Below are 21,492 nucleotides of genomic sequence, written 5' to 3'. Positions count from 1 at the left end.
CAAAGTCCACCACAATCTGTCCTTCTACATTCCTGTCCTGAAGACCAAACCTGCCCATCACATTTTCATCACCCCTGTTCCCTTCCCCATGTCCACTGAAGTCTGCACCAATCACCACTCTCTCACCTATGGGGATGCTCTGCATCACTTTATCTAACTCACTCCAGATTGTCTCCTTCTCTTCTAACTCACATCCTACCTGTGGTGCATAGCCACTAACAACATTGAACATCACTCCTTCAATTTCCAGCTTCAGACTCATCACCCTATCTGATACTCTCTTCACCTCTAGAAAGGTTCTTACAAACTCCTCTTTCAGAATAACTCCTACTCCATTATTAACATACTGATATATCTAACTTGTGTTCAACAGCTGGCTTTGCATGCCGACAGTTCGAAAGAACCCCCTTCAAACACAGCATTAAGCACCATCTAACAGTCAGTAGTGGAGGGAACTCAATGCATTCTCTACTGAGGTTTCTCACCTTCCATTGCTCCTAAGTTAGTCTTTGTTCCTTTAAATATGGTTCATAAAACCCAAAGTATTTTTAAACTGAAAAAAATATATATATACAGTGGTGTGAAAAACTATTTGCCCCCTTCCTGATTTCTTATTCTTTTGCATGTTTGTCACACTTAAATGTTTCTGCTCATCAAAAACCATTAACTATTAGTCAAAGATAACATAATTGAACACAAAATGCAGTTTTTAAATGAAGGTTTACGTTATTAAGGGAGGAAAAAAACTTCAAATCTACATGGCCCTGCGTGAAAAAGTGATTGCCCCCCCTGATTGTTAAAAAAAATAACTTAACTGTGGTTTATCACACTTGAGTTAAATTTCTGTAGTCACCCCCAGGCCTGATTACTGCCACACCTGTTTCAATCAAGAAATCATTTAAATAGGAGCTACCAGACACAGAGAAGTAGACCAAAAGCACCTCAAAAGCTAGACATCATGCCAAGATCCAAAGAAATTCAGGAACAAATGAGAACAAAAGTAATTGAGATCTATCAGTCTGGTAAAGGTTATAAAGCCATTTCTAAAGCTTTGGGACTCCAGCAAACCACAGTGAGAGCCATTATCCACAAATGGCAAAAACATGGAACAGTGGTGAACCTTCCCAGGAGTGGCCGGCCGACCAAAATTACCCCAAGAGCGCAGAGACAACTCATCTGAGAGGCCACAAAAGACCCCAGGACAACATCTAAAGAACTGCAGACCTCACTTGTCTCAATTAAGGTCAGTGTTCACGACTCCACCATAAGAAAGAGACTGGGCAAAAACGGCCTGCATGGCAGATTTCCAATTCAATTCAATTCAATTCAATTTTATTTGTATAGCGCTTTTAGCAATTTTCATTGCCGCAAAGCAGCTTTACATAGTCAAAAGAATTATTTAGGTTTGTATGAAATGTGAATTTGTATGAATCAAAATGGTCAGTTTGTCCCTGGTGAGCAAGCCGAGGGCGACAGTGGCAAGGAAAAACTCCCTGAGATGGTAAGAGGAAGAAACCTTGAGAGGAACCAGACTCAACAGGGAACCCATCCTCATTTGGGTGAAACAAAAAGCAGTAAATGATCTGCATTTATACAGTGTGTAGGGTGGGAGGCAGTTCAGCTATAATAGCTGATGTTAATTGATGTTAATATGGAGTCCAGGTAGTTATTAACGACCCAGGTAGACTTGTAAGTAGTTCCAGTCATGAACTATCGAACTGTCAAGTCCCCAGAGAAACAGTTGCCAACACCAGTCAAGGCCAGAACCATTTTCTAGGTAGAGAGAATCATTCCCAGACACCAGACGCATCCCAGAGAGACACACGGGGCATCCATGTGACGAGATCTTCAGCCAGAAGCGGGGCACCAGGATGGGTCAGACAGGTCCGGAGGGCAGAGGGAGTCTGGATCACTGGCAGCTCAGGAACGACATGTGTAGCTCGACAGAGAGAGAGAGAAAGAGTGAAAAGGGGGGGACAGGAGGAGAGAGGAAAAAGAAAGAGGGGGGGAAAGAAGAAGAGGAGAGATGGCAGTTAGGTATGGTGAGTGAGGAAGACAGCATCCAAACATACCAGTTTACCATAATACTCTACGTCCATGAGTCCCCCAGATCTGCTCCTTTACCTATGGCAAATCTATTTATAAAAATGCTCGGCTAAATAAATAGGTTTTTAGCCTGGACTTAAACACTGAGACTGTGTCTGAGTCCCGAACACTATTTGGAAGACTATTCCATAACTTTGGGGCTTTGTAAGAAAAAGCTCTGCCCCCAGCTGTATTTTTCATAATACGCGGTACTGACAAGCAGCCTGCATCCTTTGATCGAAGTAGGCGTGGCGGATCGTAAGACACTAGCAGTTCGCTCAGGTACTGCGGCGCGAGACCATTTAATGCTTTATATGTCAAGAGTAGTATTTTAAAATCAATGCGAAATTTCACAGGGAGCCAATGGAGTGAAGATAAGATAGGGGTGATGTGCTCATATCTTCTGGTTCTGGTGAGGACTCTCGCTGCTGCATTTTGGACTAGCTGAAGCTTATTTATGCATCTAGCTGAACAACCAGACAGTAAGGCATTACAATAGTCCAACCTAGAGGTGATAAAAGCATGAACTAGTTTTTCTGCGTCGTTTAGCGACAATAAATTTCTTATTCTGGCAATATTTCTGAGGTGAAAGAATGCTATCCTGGTAATATTATCTACATGTGCTTCAAATGAAAGGCTGGAATCAATAATCACACCAAGGTCTTTCACTGTTGCATTTGATGGAACAGAAAGGCCATCTAAAGTTACGGTATGATCTAAAATTTTACTCCTAGCTGTATGCGGTCCTATGACTAGAACTTCTGTCTTATCCGGATTTAGCAGAAGGAAGTTAGTTAGCATCCAATTTCTTATGTCCTGCACACATTGCTCAATTTTAGTAAGCTGTTTTTTCTCATCAGGTTTTGCTGAGACATATAACTGTGTATCATCAGCATAACAATGAAAACTAATACCATGCTTACGGATTATGTTGCCCAGAGGAAGCATGTAAAGGGAAAAAAGCAGTGGACCTAAAACTGAACCCTGCGGAACGCCAAACTCCACTAGAGAACATGCAGAATAATCACCATTTAAGTCTACATACTGATAACGATGGGTCAGATAGGATCTGAGCCAGGAGAGGGCTGTACCCTTAATTCCCACTACATTTTCTAATCTGTGAAGAAGAATAGCGTGATCAACAGTGTCAAAAGCTGCACTGAGGTCAAGTAATACAAGCATAGTTACACAACCCTGATCAGAGGCCAATAGAATGTCATTTACTACTTTAACGAGCGCCGTCTCTGTACTGTGATGAGGCCTAAATCCTGACTGATACAGTTCATGTATGCCATTCCTATGTATATATGAGCATAGCTGCTCCGCTACTATCTTTTCCAGGATCTTAGAGATAAAGGGGAGGTTTGATATTGGTCTGTAACTGGACAGCTGACAGGGGTCGAGGTCAGGTTTCTTAATTATTGGTTTGATAACTGCTAATTTAAAAGATTTTGGAACATATCCAATGCTGAGTGAAGAATTAATTATTCTCAACAGGGGTTCTATTATTGCTGGTACTATCTGTTTAAGAAAATGTGTCGGTACAGGATCTAATATACAGGTTGATGAATTTGAAGAAGAGATGAGTGAAATTAGTTCATTCTCTTCAAGGGGAGTAAAGTATTCTAGGTTCTGGTCTGACATGGCTAGATTAACATCTGCATCAATTACATTGTTCGGTTTCAAAACCTCAATTTTATGCCTAATATTTACAATTTTATTATTAAAAAAGTTCATGAAGTCCTCACTATTGCATGATGTTGTTGTGGAGATTTCTGCAGTGGTCTTATTTCTGGTTAATTTGGCTACAGCATTAAATAAGAATCTAGGATTATTTTTATTTTCTTCTATAAGAGTGGAGAGATATGTTGATCTAGCTACACTAAGAGCTTTTCTATAGTTCAGGATGCTCTCCTTCCATGCTATTTGAAATACTAGTAATTTAGTTTGACGCCATTTACGTTCTAATTTCCGAGCGGTCTGTTTTAAAGTGCAGACCAAAGATTTCCAAGGCGCAAACCACTTTTAAGCAAAAAGAACATTAAGGCTTGTCGCAATTTTGCTAAAAAACATTTTAATGATTGCCAAGACTTTTGGGAAAATACCTTGTGGACCGACGAGACAAAAGTTGAACTTTTTGAAAGGTGCGTGTCCCGTTACATCTGGCGTAAAAGTAACACAGCATTTCAGGAGAAGAACATCATACCAACAGTAAAATATGGTGGTGGTAGTGTGATGGTCTGGGGTTGTTTTGCTGCTTCAGGACCTGGAAGGCTTGCTGTGATAGATGGAACCATGAATTCTACGGTCTACCCAAAAATTCTGAAGGAGAATGTCTGGCCATCTGTTTATCAACTCAAGCTGAAGTGATCTTGGGTGCTGCAGCAGGACAATGACCCAAAACACACCAGCAAATCCACCTCTGAATGGCTGAAGAAAAACAAAATGAAGACTTTGGAGTGGTCTAGTCAAAGTCCGGTTCATGCTAGAAAACCCTCAAATAAAGCTGAATTACAACAATTCTGCAAAAATGAGTGGGCCAAAATTCCTCCAGAGCGCTGTAAAAGACTTGTTGCAAGTTATCGCAAATGCTTGATTGCAGTTATTGCTGCTAAGGGTGGCCCAACCAGTTATTAGATTCAGGGGACAATTACTTTTTCACACAGGGCCATGTAGGTTTGGATTTTTTTTCTCCCTAAATAATAAAAACCATCATTTAAAAACTGCATTTTTGTATTTACTTGTGTTATCTTTGACTAATAGTTAAATGTGTTTGATGATCAGAAACATTTTGTGTGACAAACATGCAAAAGAATAAGAAATTAGGAAGGGGGCAAATAGTTTTTCACACCACTGTATATGGGTCACTTAAGCACAAAATAGCACAGACACAAATGATCACATTTACATTTAGGCATTTGGCAGACGCTCTTATCCAGAGCGACTTACAAAAAGTGCTTTAATGTTTACATTATTGGATACATACTTACACTGGGTTAACTAGGTTAATAACTAAGTGCCATTAGTCCAACACAACTGGGAAGAGTTTTTTTTTTTTTTTTTTGGGGTGTTAGTCCAAGTACTGGAGAAACAGATGCGTCTTGAGTCGTCGTTTAAAGATAGTCAAACTCTCTGATGTACGGACATCTAGAGGAAGTTCATTCCACCACCTAGATGCTAGAACAGAAAAGAGTCTGGATGAATGCCGCCCTCGATCCCTGAGAGATGGTGGGATGAGGCAAGCAGTGCTGGAGGATCGGAGGGAACGTGGTGCAGTGCGTGGTGTAATTAGCGCAGAGAGGTACGTGGGTGCTGGGCCATTTTTAGCTTTGTAGGCAAGCATCAGTGTTTTGAATTTGATGCGGGCAGCTACAGGAAGCCAGTGCAGGGAGCGGAGGAGTGGGGTGGTGTGGGAGAACTTGGGAAGGTTAAAAATGAGACGTGCTGCTGCATTCTGGATCAGTTGCAGAGGACGAATCGTGGACAGAGGCAGGCCTGCCAGGAGTGAGTTGCAGTAGACCAGTCTTGAAATAACAAGGGACTGAACAAGCACCTGAGTAGCCTTTGAAGAAAGAAATGGGCGAATTCTTCTGATATTGTAAAGAAGGAATCGACAAGAGCGAGTAAGGCTAGCGATGTGTGGGGAAAATGACAAATGATTGTCCACTGTTACCCCAAGATTGCGGGCGGTGGCTGAAGGAGTGATTTGGTTGTTGTCCAGGGATATCACAAGGTCTTGACCTGGGGATGAGTCACAAGGGATAAACAACAGTTCGGTTTTACTGAGATTGAGCTTCAGCTGATGAGCAGCCATCCAGAATGAGATGTCTGCCAGACATGCTGAGATCCGGGTGGAAACCTGAGTGTCAGAGGGAGGAAAGGAGAGAACAAGTTGGGTATCGTCTGCATAACAGTGGTATGAGAATCCATGCGATGATATGACCTTACCAAGAGACCGGGTATAGAGGGAGAACAGAAGAGGACCAAGTACTGAGCCCTGCGGGACACCAGTAGAGAGTCTACGTGGGGCAGATGTAGATCCCCTCCATGTTACCTCATATGACCTATCTTTTAGGTAAGAAGCAAACCATTGCCACGCTGTTCCACAAATTCCAAGGCTTGTAAGAATAGATAATAATTCATTTTTTTATGAATTTCTTTTATCTTTGTGAAGCTGCTTTGAGACAATGACCATTGTTAAAAGCGCTATATAAATAAAATTGAATTGAATTGAATTGAATAATAGAATCTTGTGGTTCACCGTGTCAAATGCAGCTGACAGGTCCAGGAGGATGAGGACAGATGAAAGTTTAGCAGATCTAGCAGCATGGAGCTTCTCAGTGAAATGATCAAGTGTTAATTGTTGTTGTCATTTTCTTAAACATGATTTCCCAATCAGCATTAATAAAGATTCAAACTGACTGAACGTAAGAATGCACATGCTATTTTTCATTTGGTCATTTTTTTAATGGAAGTTTTATTTTTCTATTTCATATCAAGTATAAAGTTGAAGCTACATTCTTTGTAATAAATAGTTCTATGTTCTGTATCAATCTGTGCTTTTTCCTTTTTTCTGCTGAAACATAACTGAGCCTTTAAATCTCCTTTGTAAATGCTTTAGAAAACATAAATAGTCCTCACTTTAGATTAGCTCACAACAATAGTTAACTAGCAAGTACTAAATGATTTTTAACTACTTGAATAAATCATAATTTATATCAGGGATGTGTGTTTATAAAGCATTTGTTAACAGTATTAGTATATCTAAAAAAAAATAGGGGTCTATTTAAATAGTTTATTAATCATTTATTTACACTTTGTAAATGATTTTATGAACCACTCACAACCTCTCTGTAAGGGCCATATTTCATTCTTGTGATTTGTTGTTGTGTTTATTTCATTTCAGTCTATTAGTTAAGCATTAAGCACTAAGTATCATACTCATAATTTGTATTGTGACATCATTTCATGAGTTGTTCTGTGACATCATCTCACAGTTATGTAGCTGCATGTCTATCACGCACGTTAGTTGTTAGTTGTAGTTAAGGCACGGAAGGATACAGAAAGGTGTGGAGCACACAAGCTTTTGACCGTGAGACAGTAAGCTAAAAGGAATACAGTAAAATGAGTTGTTGTAACTATAATCTATCGAAGCTACAGAACACAGCAAGCGACTTGTCGTGACTACAGTGGATTTATGCAAGAAACTGTAACAACCGTTGTACTTTGATGTTGAAAATAAACAAGAGACAAAGAAATCAACTAACGTCTGGAGTCGTTAGTGACACTGTGTAACAAAAGGACACGCGTCAGAACTTGTGAATAACATGCACGTACACTCTCAATAACTGGTTTATATGTAATTTAATACTTCTTTGAAAAATATGAATTGATCATCAATAAACCCAACTACTAAATTAACAGGTATGTCTAAAGATGTTGTTTGAAGTTTTACTAATTAATAAAACAATATTATTTTGTTGTGTCATTGTAAAGATTGTGTGTATGTGTGTGTGTGTGTGTTTGCAGCTGTTTGGTGTAGAGAATTCTCCATCAGTCTACCAGAAAGTGTAGAAGCTCTGAGAGGACTCTGTGTTCTCATACCCTGCAGTTTTCAGATTAATAAAGAATATGATGCACAGCTCCAGGGAGATCTTACAGGAATCTGGACAAAAGACAGCACTGACCATAAAACAAACACAGTCTTTAACTCTAAAATCCCTGAAGAGAACAAGATTAAAGGTGAAATTATAGGAGACCTCCACATGAAGAACTGCACCACCGTCTTCTACAACATCAGTGAGAGTGACAGAGGAGTTTATTACTTTAGAATAGAGACTTCAGGGATACTGAAATACAGTTATACATCTCCAACAGTATCTGTAAGAGTGCGAGGTGAGAGCTGCAGCAGTGTGTGTGTGTGTGTGTTTGTGTGTGTACAGTGTAACTGTAATTACACTAATGATACACTGGAACACATTTAAAACTCATCTCTAATGTGATACTGTGTGTTAATCTCAGACTCTCCAATCAGCCCCTCAATAAGACTGTATAAGGAGGATCAGGGGGAGGTGGAGGACCTAAATGAGGTGGTGGAGGGAACTTCAGTCAGGATCATCTGCTCTGCTCCAGCTTTATGTTCCTTAAACCCTCCCACTTTTACATGGAACTTCCTGCCTGAGGAGAGAAAACAGGAGCAGAACCACAACACCAGCTTCAGCTCCTCTCAGCTGTACTTCAACGCTACTCACCTGCATCATGGACAGGATTTCACCTGCACTGCCACCTACTGGCTACAGAACAAGAACATATCAGTACAGAGCTCTCTTACACTCCATGTTCTGTGTAAGTGCTGATTAATCAGTTCATATTTAATGCATTTTTAATGATTCATGGTGTCATAATTCTTCAATTCTGTTCTTCCTCCTTCAGGTGGTCCTAGAAACACATCAGTATCAGCATCTCCATCTGCTTTAGTGGTTTGGGGCAGTTCAGTGTCTCTAAGTTGCAGCAGTGATGCAAACCCAGCAGTGCTAAACTACACCTGGTACAGAGAGAACAGAGAGCAGATAGGAACCGGAGACCATCTCACCATCAACACCACTGATTCTACACACAGTGGTTTATACTACTGTAGAGCTCAAAACCAGTATGGAGACCACAACTCATCTGTTTACCTGCATGTGTCTTGTGAGTACAGTGCTGGGATATTCCATCATTATATATTTGTAACTCAAGTAGTTTATCCTCTGCCATGCTCAATAACTGGATTAAGCATTATTCCTGTCAGAAACTAATTATAGATTAATAGTAATAGTAAGCAAACCTTTTGGTTCAGTATGTTTTGGTACAGTGAGGTAAAATAAACATAAATTATATATTATTACTAATGGATTGCTCGTAATTAATGAGAAAAGAGTTTGTAGAAATAGTTAGAAGGTTAAAACCCTTAGGGGTCTGCAGGTGTTTTGCGGCCCTGATGAAGTTCTGACATTTGCAGATTTTTCAGTTACTTATAAACATATAAATGTCTGATTACACTGTATTCAGCATAAACTGGGCTACAGTAATATGTGAGCAACATGTATGTACTAAGTTTATTTATGTATTAAGTTTGTATTTGGGAGAAAATGACAGTTATGCGTGGCTATTAAACACAACAAAAAATAAGTCACGTAAATAAGGCCATAAAACACATTCATAACATTTGTGTACAAGTCTAAACTGAATCTTGTAGCCTGGAGTTTCTACTTCAAAATGATGTGACAAGAGACTTCCGGTTAGCAGCCACATGGAGTAGACGTGTGAGTTAGGTGCTCCGACAATTTTTAATTTCTTTACTCCCTTACTCGTCTTTAAATGCTGAATTAAATCCTTAGTTTACAATATCTTTATACTCTACCTCACGGCTAACTACTTTTTATCTATAATGGCTACAAGGAGTGTTAAAAGCGGAAAAAAAGACGACACTGCGACCCCTCTGACGATCGAGGCCGTCTCTGCGCTGTTAGATAAACAACGTGAAGCGTTAGCGGCTGATTTTAAATCTTCGTTTAGTTTACTAGAAAGTAAACTGGACCAAATCCAAACCCAAGTAGAGGACCATGGACAGCGTTTACCTTCGTTAGAACTCGCTACAGATGACCTGAGCCAGCGTGTGACCGAGTTGGAGAACATCTGCTCCGGACTTCGGGAAAATAACTCTAAGTTAACGGCCAAAGTCGTAGACCTAGAAGGCCGGAGCAGGAGACAGAACCTGCGTGTCCTGGGTCTTCCGGAGGGTACTGAGAGTGGACTCCCTACCGAGTTTTTCTCGAAGTTTCTGTGCGAGGTGTTTGGGAGTGAAACGCTCCCTTCCCCGCCTGAGATTGACAGAGCCCACCGCATACCTGCATCCAAACCCGCTTCAGGTCAGAGACCTCGGCCCGTCATTCTCCGTGTGCACCGGTACCAGGTTAAAGACCTTCTGGTTCGGGAGGCTCGGCGGAGAGGGAAGCTGGAATACCGCGGTCAGCAGGTTCGTATCGTGGAAGACTACGCTCCCGAAGTTTTAAGCCAGCGAGCCGAGTATAGAGACGTTATGACTGAGTTATACAACCGTGGACTCCGGCCTTCTCTCCTGTATCCAGCACGGCTCCGGATCACTCTCTCTACCGGACAGAAGAAGTGGCTTCGCTCGGTAGAGGAGGCGCAGAAACACATAGACAGTCTGCCGAAAACTACGTAGTGCATTATAGTTTTATTTTTTTTAATACTACAATTCTCAGGAAAATACCCTTTTTAACTTTAAATCTAGCCATGTTTACGTTATTTCCTGGTAAGAGTATTGTGTTAAACACGTGTAGTTGTTGTTGGTTTTCTAGTATTATTTTCTCTATTTCTAGTCACGTGTAATTTACATGTTTGTTTATTTTTTAGAGTTACAATGTGACGTGGGGGGAGGGGGGTTGTTTTGTGTTTTTCTCTTATTGAGAGATTTCAGTATTGGAGTGGGGAAATGTTTTATTTATATATTTAATTCTTAGTTTTTGTAAATTGTGTCGGAGCAGAAGATGGTGTGGTTAGCGGCAGGAAGAGTGGTTAGGTGGAAAATGGAAGGATGGAAGAGCTTGCTGCTTTGTTTCTTAGCAGCTATCTTTGTTTGTTTGGGGGTAGTGGGGTGTGTGGGGGAGGGGTGTGTGGGGCAGGGGTGGGGGTTCTCCAAAGCCAGTATTATGTTAGTTCAGTATACACGGTGTATCTTTAACGTGATGCTCTGTGTTTTACACTTCTGTTTTGAAGCTGACGCTGGGCATTTCATTATTTATGTTTATCTATCTGCATCTCCTCTCAGGGAGAATGAATAGTTCTTTAAACTTTGTGAGCTGGAATGTTAAGGGTTTAAACCATCCGGTCAAGAGAAGGAAGGTGCTCTCACACCTTAAGCAACTTAACACTGCAATTGCATTTTTACAAGAAACTCACATTCGCAGTTCTGATAATTCTCGCCTTATGTCGCGTTGGGGAGGGCAGCACTACCACTCGACCTTTCAGGCCAAAGCTAGGGGTGTCTCAATTCTCATTAATCCAAACATCTCTTTTGAGCAGCATAATATTATTGCAGATATACATGGTCGTTATATCATTGTTTCAGGGAAGTTATTTAATACTAATGTAGTGTTGGCTAATTTATATGCCCCTAATTACGATGATGTTTCCTTCTTTGAACATTTCTTCTCTGTTCTGCCGGATCTGAGCTCATACTCTCTTATATTAGGGGGAGACTTTAACTGCTGTTTAGACCCATCAATTGACAGGTCATCTCCCAATCCTATACCTCTGAGTAAATCTGCCACGCTACTTCAGTCCTATCTTTGCAGCTTTGGTATTTCTGACATATGGCGCTTCCTTAATCCAAAAAAGAGAGAATATTCATTTTTCTCACATGTTCATCATACTTTCTCCAGAATTGATTATTTCTTCATAGATAATCAATTGATCCCAATGGTTAATTCTTGTGCTTATCAGAGCATTGTGATATCAGATCATGCTCCGGTTCTTATGTCTCTAAAGATCCCCAATCTACCTCAGATTAATAAAAATTGGCGTTTTAATTCATCGTTACTCATAGAGGATGATTTTGTTAAATTTATGGAAGATCAGATCGTTTTTTTCTTAAACACAAATGAAACATCTGAAGTGTCATGTTTAACTGTTTGGGATGCTCTGAAAGCCTACCTCAGGGGACAGATAATTTCATACACTGCAAATATGAAAAGGAAGGCATATAAAGAGCGAAAAGATCTAATCAACCAAATTAAAGAAATTGATCAGCAGTATGCTCTATTTAAAAACCCCGATCTGTATAAAAAACGTGTAGAATTGCAAAGTAAGTTTGAACTTATCTCAACACATGTTATAGAACGTCAATTATTAAGGAGTAGGAGCCAATTTTACATTCATGGTGACAAATCTGGGAAACTTTTAGCTGGTCAGTTAAGAGGATTTAGAGCACAACAACACATTACAAGAATTCGGATGGAGGATGGTACCATTACTACCGATCATTCTAAAATTAATGATGCATTCAGGAATTTTTATTCTCGACTATATACTTCTGAGTTCCCTAAGGACCATAGTTCAGTTGAGAATTTCCTGACTCAACTAGATATCCCAACACTGTCCCCTGATTCTAAATTAAAATTAGAAGGGCCCATATCACAGGAGGAAATCATTTCAGCTATTTCATCATTGCAATCTGGTAAGTCCCCGGGTCCTGACGGGTTCCCTGCAGAGTTTTTTAAATCATTCTCCTCATACCTTGCACCACAACTAGCTTCGGTTCTATCTGAATCTTTTCAGCAAGGTAAGCTGCCCGCGTCATTTAATGAGGCTCGCATCACCCTCATAGCAAAGAAGGATAAGGACCCAACAGAGTGCTCTTCATATAGACCAATCTCTCTTCTTAATGTGGATGTTAAAATCCTTGCTAAAGTCTTGGCTCGTAGATTAGAGATTGTTTTACCCTCTATTATATCTGAGGACCAGACCGGTTTTGTTAAAAATCGTTTTTCTTATTTTAACATTAGACGCCTTATGGATATCTTGTACACACCATCAGAGGGGATCCCTGAGTGTGTCCTTTCTTTGGATGCTGAAAAGGCTTTTGATCGTGTGGAATGGGAGTATTTATTTAGGGCTTTAAAAAAATTCAATTTTGGTCCAAGTTTTATCACTTGGGTTAAATTATTATATTCAAGCCCTAATGCCACAGTTCTGACTAATGCTCAGCAGTCTCAACCATTCAGCCTTCAGCGGGGAACTCGTCAGGGGTGTCCTCTTAGCCCATTGCTCTTTAACCTTGCCATTGAGCCACTAGCAATTGCATTCCGCAGTTGTAGGGATATATCTGGGATTTGGAGGCAGGGAGAAGAACATAAAGTTTCTCTTTATGCAGATGACCTTCTACTGTTTATATCAAATCCAATCTCCTCCCTTCCACCTGTGCTGTCATTGCTCAGTGAATTTAGCTATTTTTCAGGATATAGGCTGAATTTGCACAAAAGTGAACTCTTTCTGCTTAATAATACAGCACTAACAACTGGTATCCACAATTTTCCTTTCAACATAGTGAGAAATCAGTTTACCTATCTCGGTATTACAATCACAAGAAAACATAAACACCTTTTTAAAGAAAATTTTATTAGGTTGTTGAGCCAAACAAAAAAGGACTTGGGACACTGGTCACCACTGTCCATGTCCCTGGTGGGACATGGACAGTGTCCCTAAACAGGAATCACATTTATGCCATAAATATGCCTGTACGAAAACAGACATTCAGGGTAAAACAATGCAGGGCTTAAACTGCCGACCTTCTGGTCAGTAACTCGGTGCCTTAGCCCTCTGAGCTACCACTGCTCTTAGTGAGCATGGCATACTTGGCATTTTCATGATGGCACATTCCTGGCACCCAGGAGTGTCATCATCAGTCTGTGTTTTCCATCAAACATTGATGGACCATCTGTATATTACGTTCTTGTTTGTATTTGTTTTCTATCAAACAGTTGGCTGATCATTTTTACTCTCTCAACTGTTTATTAAAAAAGAAAGACAACATAAATAAAACACAAAATAAACTACTGTATATTGCTATTATCATCATCAATCACTAATAGTCATGCATAAAGACAACATAAGCTTTTTTAACCCCATACAACGACCTTAAATCGTTTTGCATTGATTTACATTTACATTCGAATATCACGAACATCTGTAAGCTACATAACTTAATATTTTAACCACCGCAAGCTAAAGTACAGTATTTGTGCTAAATAACATTACAGATAAGGATTTCATAAGCTAACCAAAAACTGAACCAAATAGCTATCGGAAGCTAAAGCTACAGATGTTACTCATGCGGTATTCTGGTTTTACCGTCACGCCTCACGGTGGCGGCATTTGGGTTTGTGCGTTTGCTGGCTTCTACCGCTGAGTGGCGCTATATAACTATAGACTGACGCCTCGGGCATTAATTTATTCTCTCAAGAATTAATTAGCCGCGCGCCGTTAGAGCTGCACAAAAAAAAGTGAAACGTTGGAGTTAAACGAATTCATAATCACAGTATTAAAATTACAGTACAAATTTAGAATTTAAATTAAATTAAATTTTATTAGAATCGAATTTAAGCAAAGTAAACGTTAACACAGTGAGCCTTTAGATTTTATCATGTGCAATTAGAAAAGCTACGCATGTATGTTTTTTGTCATCTTATATTTTGTGTTCTTTAAATATGTAGTAGATTTATTAACTGAAATAAATGAAAATAAATTACCATCTAAATTAAAACATTGTCAGGCTGTGCTACTGCGTCAGCAGATGTCGATGTGTTTTTGCGTTAATATAAGAATTAAATGCAGTAGGCTGTTATGATCATCATAATGTTCTTTAATAAATAAAAAAAAACATTTTAACAAATTACATTTTCACATCCCAGCACCCCCGTTGCGCTGTATCACCGCCGGCAAAAACCTTATAAAATACAAGTGAAACATTAAACGAATTTATCATCACAGTACTAAAATTACAGTACAAATTTAGAACTTCAATATAGGGGTTTCTTAGTTCCATCGAATTCAAGCAAAGTAAATGTTAACACAGTGAGCCTTTATATTTTATCATGTGTAACACTCGTGTAGCCAGAAAACTCTGGCTGTGTATCAGAAAACGTGGGTGAGTCACAGGTGTTGTCAAATTAATGGGCAAAAACTATATAATAAACCTATATAAGCTACATAGCCTTTAGAAGACTTTACTTTTATTTAAGTGCACGCACAATGACGACAAAACGTTATGATGTTGTAAAATAACGAAAGCGAACAGGGATACAGCGCTATTCTGTATCGGTTTCTGTGAACTTGAGCGCGTCAAAAAATAAGCCGAAACTCCGTGTATACTCACCTCACAGACGTGAAAAATATATACTTACAGAAAGCAAAATGTCTGCTTTTATATAAACAAAAGGAGGAAAAAATCAGCTTATGTAATTCGTATGAAACGTGGATTAGTACAGCGCATCCACTCACAGCCGAAACGAAAAGACATCAACTTATCAATGAATTATTAAAATGGCCAGTCAGTTTCCTTGCTGTTTTCCCCGACGCATTCATAACCATTAGTGTAGTTCTGCCGGTGCGGTGTTTCTTATCCCCACCCCCGTTAAACGGTGTATTCAGAGAAAGCCTAGCCCGCAGTCTACTACACAGCTAAAACATATTTGTATATTATGACTGAGATACGGCGGCTCACATCGGCGTGCGTTTCCCACAGCGCCGCAAAGACAGCGCTTATTTAACACGTATAAATGTGTGTTTGTTATATTTCTGGGAAAGAGAAATCTCTTATAATAAATCTCTCATATCGGCGTTCATCTGACATCAAAACTCGGCAAAGTGAAAAGAGCGCACGCGCGCGCCGCGGGTTCACGCGAACATTCTACTTTCACCAAAAGATTTATTCACAACCACATTTCGGCCATTTACACACATGCATTGTGCTATGTTGTTGTTACACACTTTCACTTTTTATCTCCACTCTGATCAAAATGCTCCCGATATGAGCCGACACAAAAGCTTCGAAAAATCAGATTATTCATCTACCCTAAAGAGAGGCAACATATACTTGCTGATTAAACACTGCATTTTTTTAAAAGTGAAAGCGCGCAATGTGAGCAGCTTTACTTATTAATAATTAAATAATTATTCAATGCTGGACATAAACAGCTAAAATCAAGATGATTATTATTCTTTAAATTGATATTATCATGTTCTTTTGCTGTTTGGGTTCAGCGTTAAATGATTATTTGAAACTGAAGCGCCTCTTGTAGATTCATGCCAGGAGTCATTTTATCATACAAAGATCATTACGTTGTGCTCGGACCACTGACTCCAAAATTGACATTTTTACCGTTAAAATAAAAATGTTTTTACAAGCCCTTGAGCTGTTGTTTGTGCTATTTTCATTAATAATAACAATAACAGTAGACAGAGAGAAACATAGAGTCTGTCTAAACAAAATTAATTGCAGCCATTTGCAAAATGTCCCCTTGCGCCACCTGGCGGTCATTTCACAAATTATTTTGAATTGCGACTGATTTATTTTGTCTGTTGCTGTTTGCCGCGACAGAGTGCGTGGCAGTCATAGACTTTCCACGTGAGTAACCACTGTATCCAAAACAGGGTGAATTACATTAGAACATTTATACCACACCTGATATTGACGAATATTTCTAGGCTCCATATGGCATTAGCTATAAGGCTGTAAGCTATAATGCATGTTAGCATGATTAGCAGTGGTATCTACATGCTAACTTAAACTATGTAAGTGACATTGAAAGGCAATCATTTGCATAAGCTGGCCAAAGCTAACCAAAACAAGAAAAATTAAATATCAGTTTTATATGATCAGAATAAGGATTACCTGTATATGAGACCTAATAATTAAAAGGTATGGTAACAGCTTGCTGGATACTCCTCCTGTGCTGCAGTAATTCACTCTTTAAAACACACCCATTCTCTGTCAGAGTTTCAGTGTTGTTCTTAGGAAAAGATAAACTCCTCACACTATCCAGAACATTCTGTACAGCATGTGCCCTCTTACACAAGAACAGGAAACTTACAGAATCTGTGTGTGTGTTAAAGGGCATAGCCATGTATACAGATTACCCAGACAGTTTTCCCTGTGCATATCGTGTAGGTGTGTCCTGTCTCAGGTCATTAAAAAAAAAAAAGTGATAGATAAAGAACTGTGCCTCTCCTTTGATTCATATGAATTACATGAACTGAAAATATTTTATTTAATTTGCTTTATTTAAAAGTCGACCTTTTAGGTTTTTTATAGATATATTTCCCATGTCTGTGTGTGACATATTTGCTGAGTTTTATTTTAGCATTGTGTTTCAGAAATATATTCACAAAGGCTGAGACGGCTAAATTATTTTCTTTATTTTAGAAAAGCACAATGTTTTGTTGATATTGTCAGTGTACATTAATAAAACTAGGACCTTTACAGATTCAGATGATGTACTACATTTGTGTGTTTGAGCTAAAACTCAAATGACTGAACATTTTAAGTTCTCTTCACGGTTACCTGAAAAAAAAATGCTATTTGTCCCACTGGTAGGAAAGCCGCCCCCTAAAATAAGCTGATTATTCTTGATTTAAACAGTGCTATTTCAGGTTAAAGCCCACGTACACGTCTTTCTGTATGGTAGGACTCTCTGTCTAACCTATTAATAAAAAAAAACAAAAAAACATTTTGTAAGGTTGAGTAACTTATGTTTACTTTAAGTTGTACTTCATCATCAGTCATTGTCAATCAAATGCACTCTCTGTTCAGTAATTGGAGAGTGAATTACAAATGAGAAATTGAAAAAGTAAATCGGCCCTGAACTGTTATTTCAGCTGTGAAAATATGAACTAATCCCAATAACAATATTAAATTTTGCTTTTCTACTTAATATCTATTGATGCAGGTGTTTGTTTACAAGCTGAAATAACATATTAGTTGCTTATTGTATTTAGAAGATTATTACATCTGTACATAACTGATAATAGCATCCCTTTTACTCAACATTTTAATTTTACTTAAGCTGCAGATTTAACTTCAGACAAATATAGAACTGCTGCAAAAGTTTGGTTTAATACTGTCCAGCCAGATTTGTGTGATGCACTAATATACTTTATATTCTTGCACATAACTGGTCGTAACTTTAATTTTACTCAACATTCTTCTTAACACTGGGCTCTCAGTTTGGGTATTATACATGCCCTTAACTCATTCTGTTATGCATAATAGTGACCCCCTCTGACTGATTTGTCTTGAACAATTTCACACATATTTCCACTTGATTGAGCACCTTGGAAATAAGAAATGGCTTAAATAAACAAGGGGGAAGTTTCCAGAAGGTGACTTTCAAGAGGAGGTTGCACATGGATAGCCAGACCTTTTGACCACTATATTGTGGTGTAGGGCCCACCTGTAGTAAGATTTTGAGTGTTTTAATAGAATAATTCTGGCTTTCTTCCAGGTATGAAAACAACAACAGACAAGGAGTAGGACAGATGTAACAGAGGGCTCAGGTTCATGTGATGAAAACGAGGAGGTTGATAGCTGTAATCAATTCAATTCAATATTATTTGTATAAAGCTTTTAACAGTTGTCATTGTTGCAAAACAGTTTTACACAATCAAAAGAGTTATTTAAGTTTGTATAGAATGTGAATGTGTATGAATCAAAATGATCAGATACCCCCCTGGTGAGCAAGCCGAGGGCAACAATGGCAAGGAAAAACTTCCTAAGACTGTAATAGGAAGAAACCTTGAGAGGAACCAGACTCAACAGGGGAACCCATCCTCATTTGGGTAAAACAGAAAGCAGAAATTTATCTGAATTCATACTGTGTGTAAGGTGTTTTAGCCAGTTCAGCTATAACAGTTGGTGTTAATTGATGTTAATATAGAGTCCAGGTAGTTATTGGAAAGTCAGGTAGACTTGTAGGAAATTCCAGGCCTGAACTATTGAACTGTCAAGTCATCAGAGAAACAGCTGTCAACACCAGTTGAGGCCAGAACCGTCTTCTAGTTAGAGTGAAACCGTCCCCAGACACCAGGTGTATCCCAAAGAGACACAGAGGGCAGAGGGAGTCTGGATCACTGGCAGCTCAGGAACGACATGTGTAGCTCGACAGAGAGACGGAAGAGAGAGAGGGGGAGATAGGGAAGAGAAAGAGCAGGAGAGAGAACAGGAGAGGGGAGAGCAGTGCAAGTGCAAGCAGATACTCTGGCAGGACTAACTATGACAGCATAACTAAAAGGGAGATCCAGAAGGAAACACAGACATGAGGGGTCCCTGAGATGTAAAGCAACCAATCACCTCACCGTCAATAAACCTGAGTGATCAGTGAAAGTGGGGAGGACAGCATCTAAACATACCAGTTCACCTAATACTCTACATCCATGAGTCCCCCAGATCTGCTCCTTTACCTAAGGCTAATCTATTTATAAAAAAATGCTTGATTAAATAAATAGGTTTTTACCCTGGACTTAAACACTGAGACTATGTCTGAGTCCCGAACACCATTTTGAAGGCTATTCCATAACTTTGGGGCTTTGTAGGAAAAAGCTCTGCTCCCAGCTGTAGTTTTTATAATACGTGGTAAGGACCAGCAGCCTGCATCCTTTGATCGAAGTAGGCATGGTGGATCGCAAGACAGTAGCAGTGTCAAATACTGCGGCGCGAGACAATATGATACTTTATATATCAAGAGCAGTATTTTAAAATCAATGTGAAATTTCAGCCAATTAAGTGAAGATAAAATAGGTGTGATATGATCGTATCTTCTGGTTCTAGTGAGGACTCTCGCTGCTGCATTCAGAACTAGCTGAAGCTTGTTTATGCACCTAGTTGAACAACCAGACAGTAAGGCGTTACAATAGTCCAACCTAAATGTAATAAAAGCATGGACTAGTTTTTCTGCATTGTTTAGCGACAATATATTTCTTATTTTGGCAATATTTCTGAGGTGAAAGAATGCTATCCTGGTAATATTATCTACATGAGCTTTAAATGAAAGGCTGGAATCTATATTCCCACTGAGGTCTTTTACTGTTGCACCTGATGGAACAGAAAGGCCATCTAAAGATACGGTGTGATTTGAAATCTTACTTCTAGTTGTATGCGGTCCTATGTCTAGAACTTCTGTCTTATCAGGATTAAGCAGAAGGAAGTTAATTAGCATCCAATATCTTATGTCCTGCACACATTGCTCAACTTTAGTAAGCTGTTTTTTCTCATCTGGTTTTGCTAAGACATATAACTGTGTGTCGTCAGCATAACAATAAAAAACTAACACCATGCTTACAGATTATGTTTCCCAGAGGAAGCATGTAAAGGGAAAAAAGAAGTGGGCCTAAAATTGAACCCTGTGGAACACCAAACTCCACTAGAGAACATGCAGAATAATCACCATTTAAGTCTACATACTGATAACGATAAGTCAACGATGAGCCAGGAGAGGGCTGTACCTTTAATTCCTACTACATTTTCTAATCTGTGAAGAAGAATACTATGATAAATGCTGTATGCTGCCTCAAAGGGGGAAAGACCTGTTACTGAGACTGGATATATTTTTAAGCATATTTTACTTATGTTAGTTTCTGAAACCAGGACGACAGTTCATAGGAATAGTGAAAGCAAATCCTAGTTTCTGATTCCTGATTCATCTGCTCTTTTTGGCCATTGGTTTCTGGGTGGATGCCTGAAAAATAGCTGATGGAAATTCCCAGAACTCCTCCCAGACCATAGCAGTAAATTGCGTTTCTCAGTTGGAGACAATGTTACATGGCAGAACATGTAACAGACCATGTAGGCAGAAAATGTGTTGGGTTACAAACAGAGCTGTTTCCTCCACCAATAAATACTCTTTAAAGTTCTGCTAGGTCCAGATGGCAAGATGGTACTGTCATAATGTGTGCCAATGGGTTGAATGCAAAAGCAGGGCAAAACAGATGCAGAGGGTAATTTTGAAACTTTTATAAGGGTAAAATCAGGAAATTCACAAGTTCAACTTCTGTAGAATGACCAGTCTCATACAGCAAACAGTTGCAGTATGGAGGAAGGTTTAAAGCTTCTATAGTCTGCATTGCACAGTTACTACAAAGATCAGAATTAATACATGATTAAAATGATTACATGTTTACAACTGAAGCAGACAACTGGAGAATATGTGAGCATCACAGCAATCCTACACACAGGAAGAGACTATGGGAGAGATATGGGAGCTGCAAAAGGGTTCAGAGAAACTTAACACTAATTTTCAAGCATGAAGATATTCACATTGTGGCTAGGCATCAGGGGCAAATAAGTGAAGGCTGTGTTTGACTTATGTTGAGTTAAAGAAAGTTCCTTCAATGGAAAGCCTTAAGGCCAACGTGTAGTGACAGCAGCTGGGTTTGCTAGCAGTAGTCAAATGATGTCTCAGCACATTCCATCAAACAGGGTCAGAGCAGATTAGTTTCTGAAGTATTCATAGCCTTGGGCTATGATCAGTTGGATCTCATTGTAAATCCCAGAGAATATCAGTCATTATTATTATTATTATTTTATTTAATTTTATCAGAAGAGTAGTTTCTAGCATACTCAGTTTGTCAGCAGCTAATGCAAAGTCAGAGTGGCTTACTTACAGAGTGGGGCCAGGGGTAGCTCAGTGGTTAAGGCTTTGGACTACGGTTCGGAAGATCCCAGGTTCACAACCATCAAGTTGCCACTGTTGGGCCCTACTTAACCCTGGGCAAGGAAGCACAGAAGAACTCAGCAAACTCAATATTACCACATTCCCTGTTGAAACTTAGATAAGTTTACAGTATGTTCAA

The 21,492-nt window shown here is 39.2% G+C and overlaps 2 protein-coding genes across 2 annotated transcripts in view; both read left to right on the top strand.

The window, feature by feature from the left end:
- The window catches only part of LOC128533948 (myelin-associated glycoprotein-like), a 127,071-nt gene extending 119,389 nt beyond the window's left edge, over positions 1 to 7,682 (top strand). The window contains exon 10 of the mRNA XM_053508193.1: positions 7,615 to 7,682. Within this exon, the coding sequence (XP_053364168.1) occupies positions 7,615 to 7,659 (45 nt within the window). The 3' untranslated portion in view covers positions 7,660 to 7,682. The remainder of the gene's footprint in view (positions 1 to 7,614) is intronic.
- Positions 7,683 to 7,850: 168 nt separating this feature from the next.
- LOC128534659 (myelin-associated glycoprotein-like) overlaps positions 7,851 to 21,492 on the top strand; it is a 62,574-nt gene continuing 48,932 nt past the window's right edge. The window contains exons 1-3 of the mRNA XM_053509108.1: positions 7,851 to 7,980; positions 8,107 to 8,430; positions 8,518 to 8,775. Coding sequence (XP_053365083.1) covers positions 7,851 to 7,980; positions 8,107 to 8,430; positions 8,518 to 8,775 — 712 coding nt within the window. The remainder of the gene's footprint in view (positions 7,981 to 8,106; positions 8,431 to 8,517; positions 8,776 to 21,492) is intronic.

This window comes from Clarias gariepinus, chromosome 12 (assembly GCF_024256425.1).
Source record: "Clarias gariepinus isolate MV-2021 ecotype Netherlands chromosome 12, CGAR_prim_01v2, whole genome shotgun sequence".
Classification (NCBI taxonomy): Eukaryota; Metazoa; Chordata; class Actinopteri; order Siluriformes; family Clariidae; genus Clarias; species Clarias gariepinus.
Note: the sequence above shows the minus strand (reverse complement) of the source record. Positions and strands in the feature narration are given on the sequence as shown.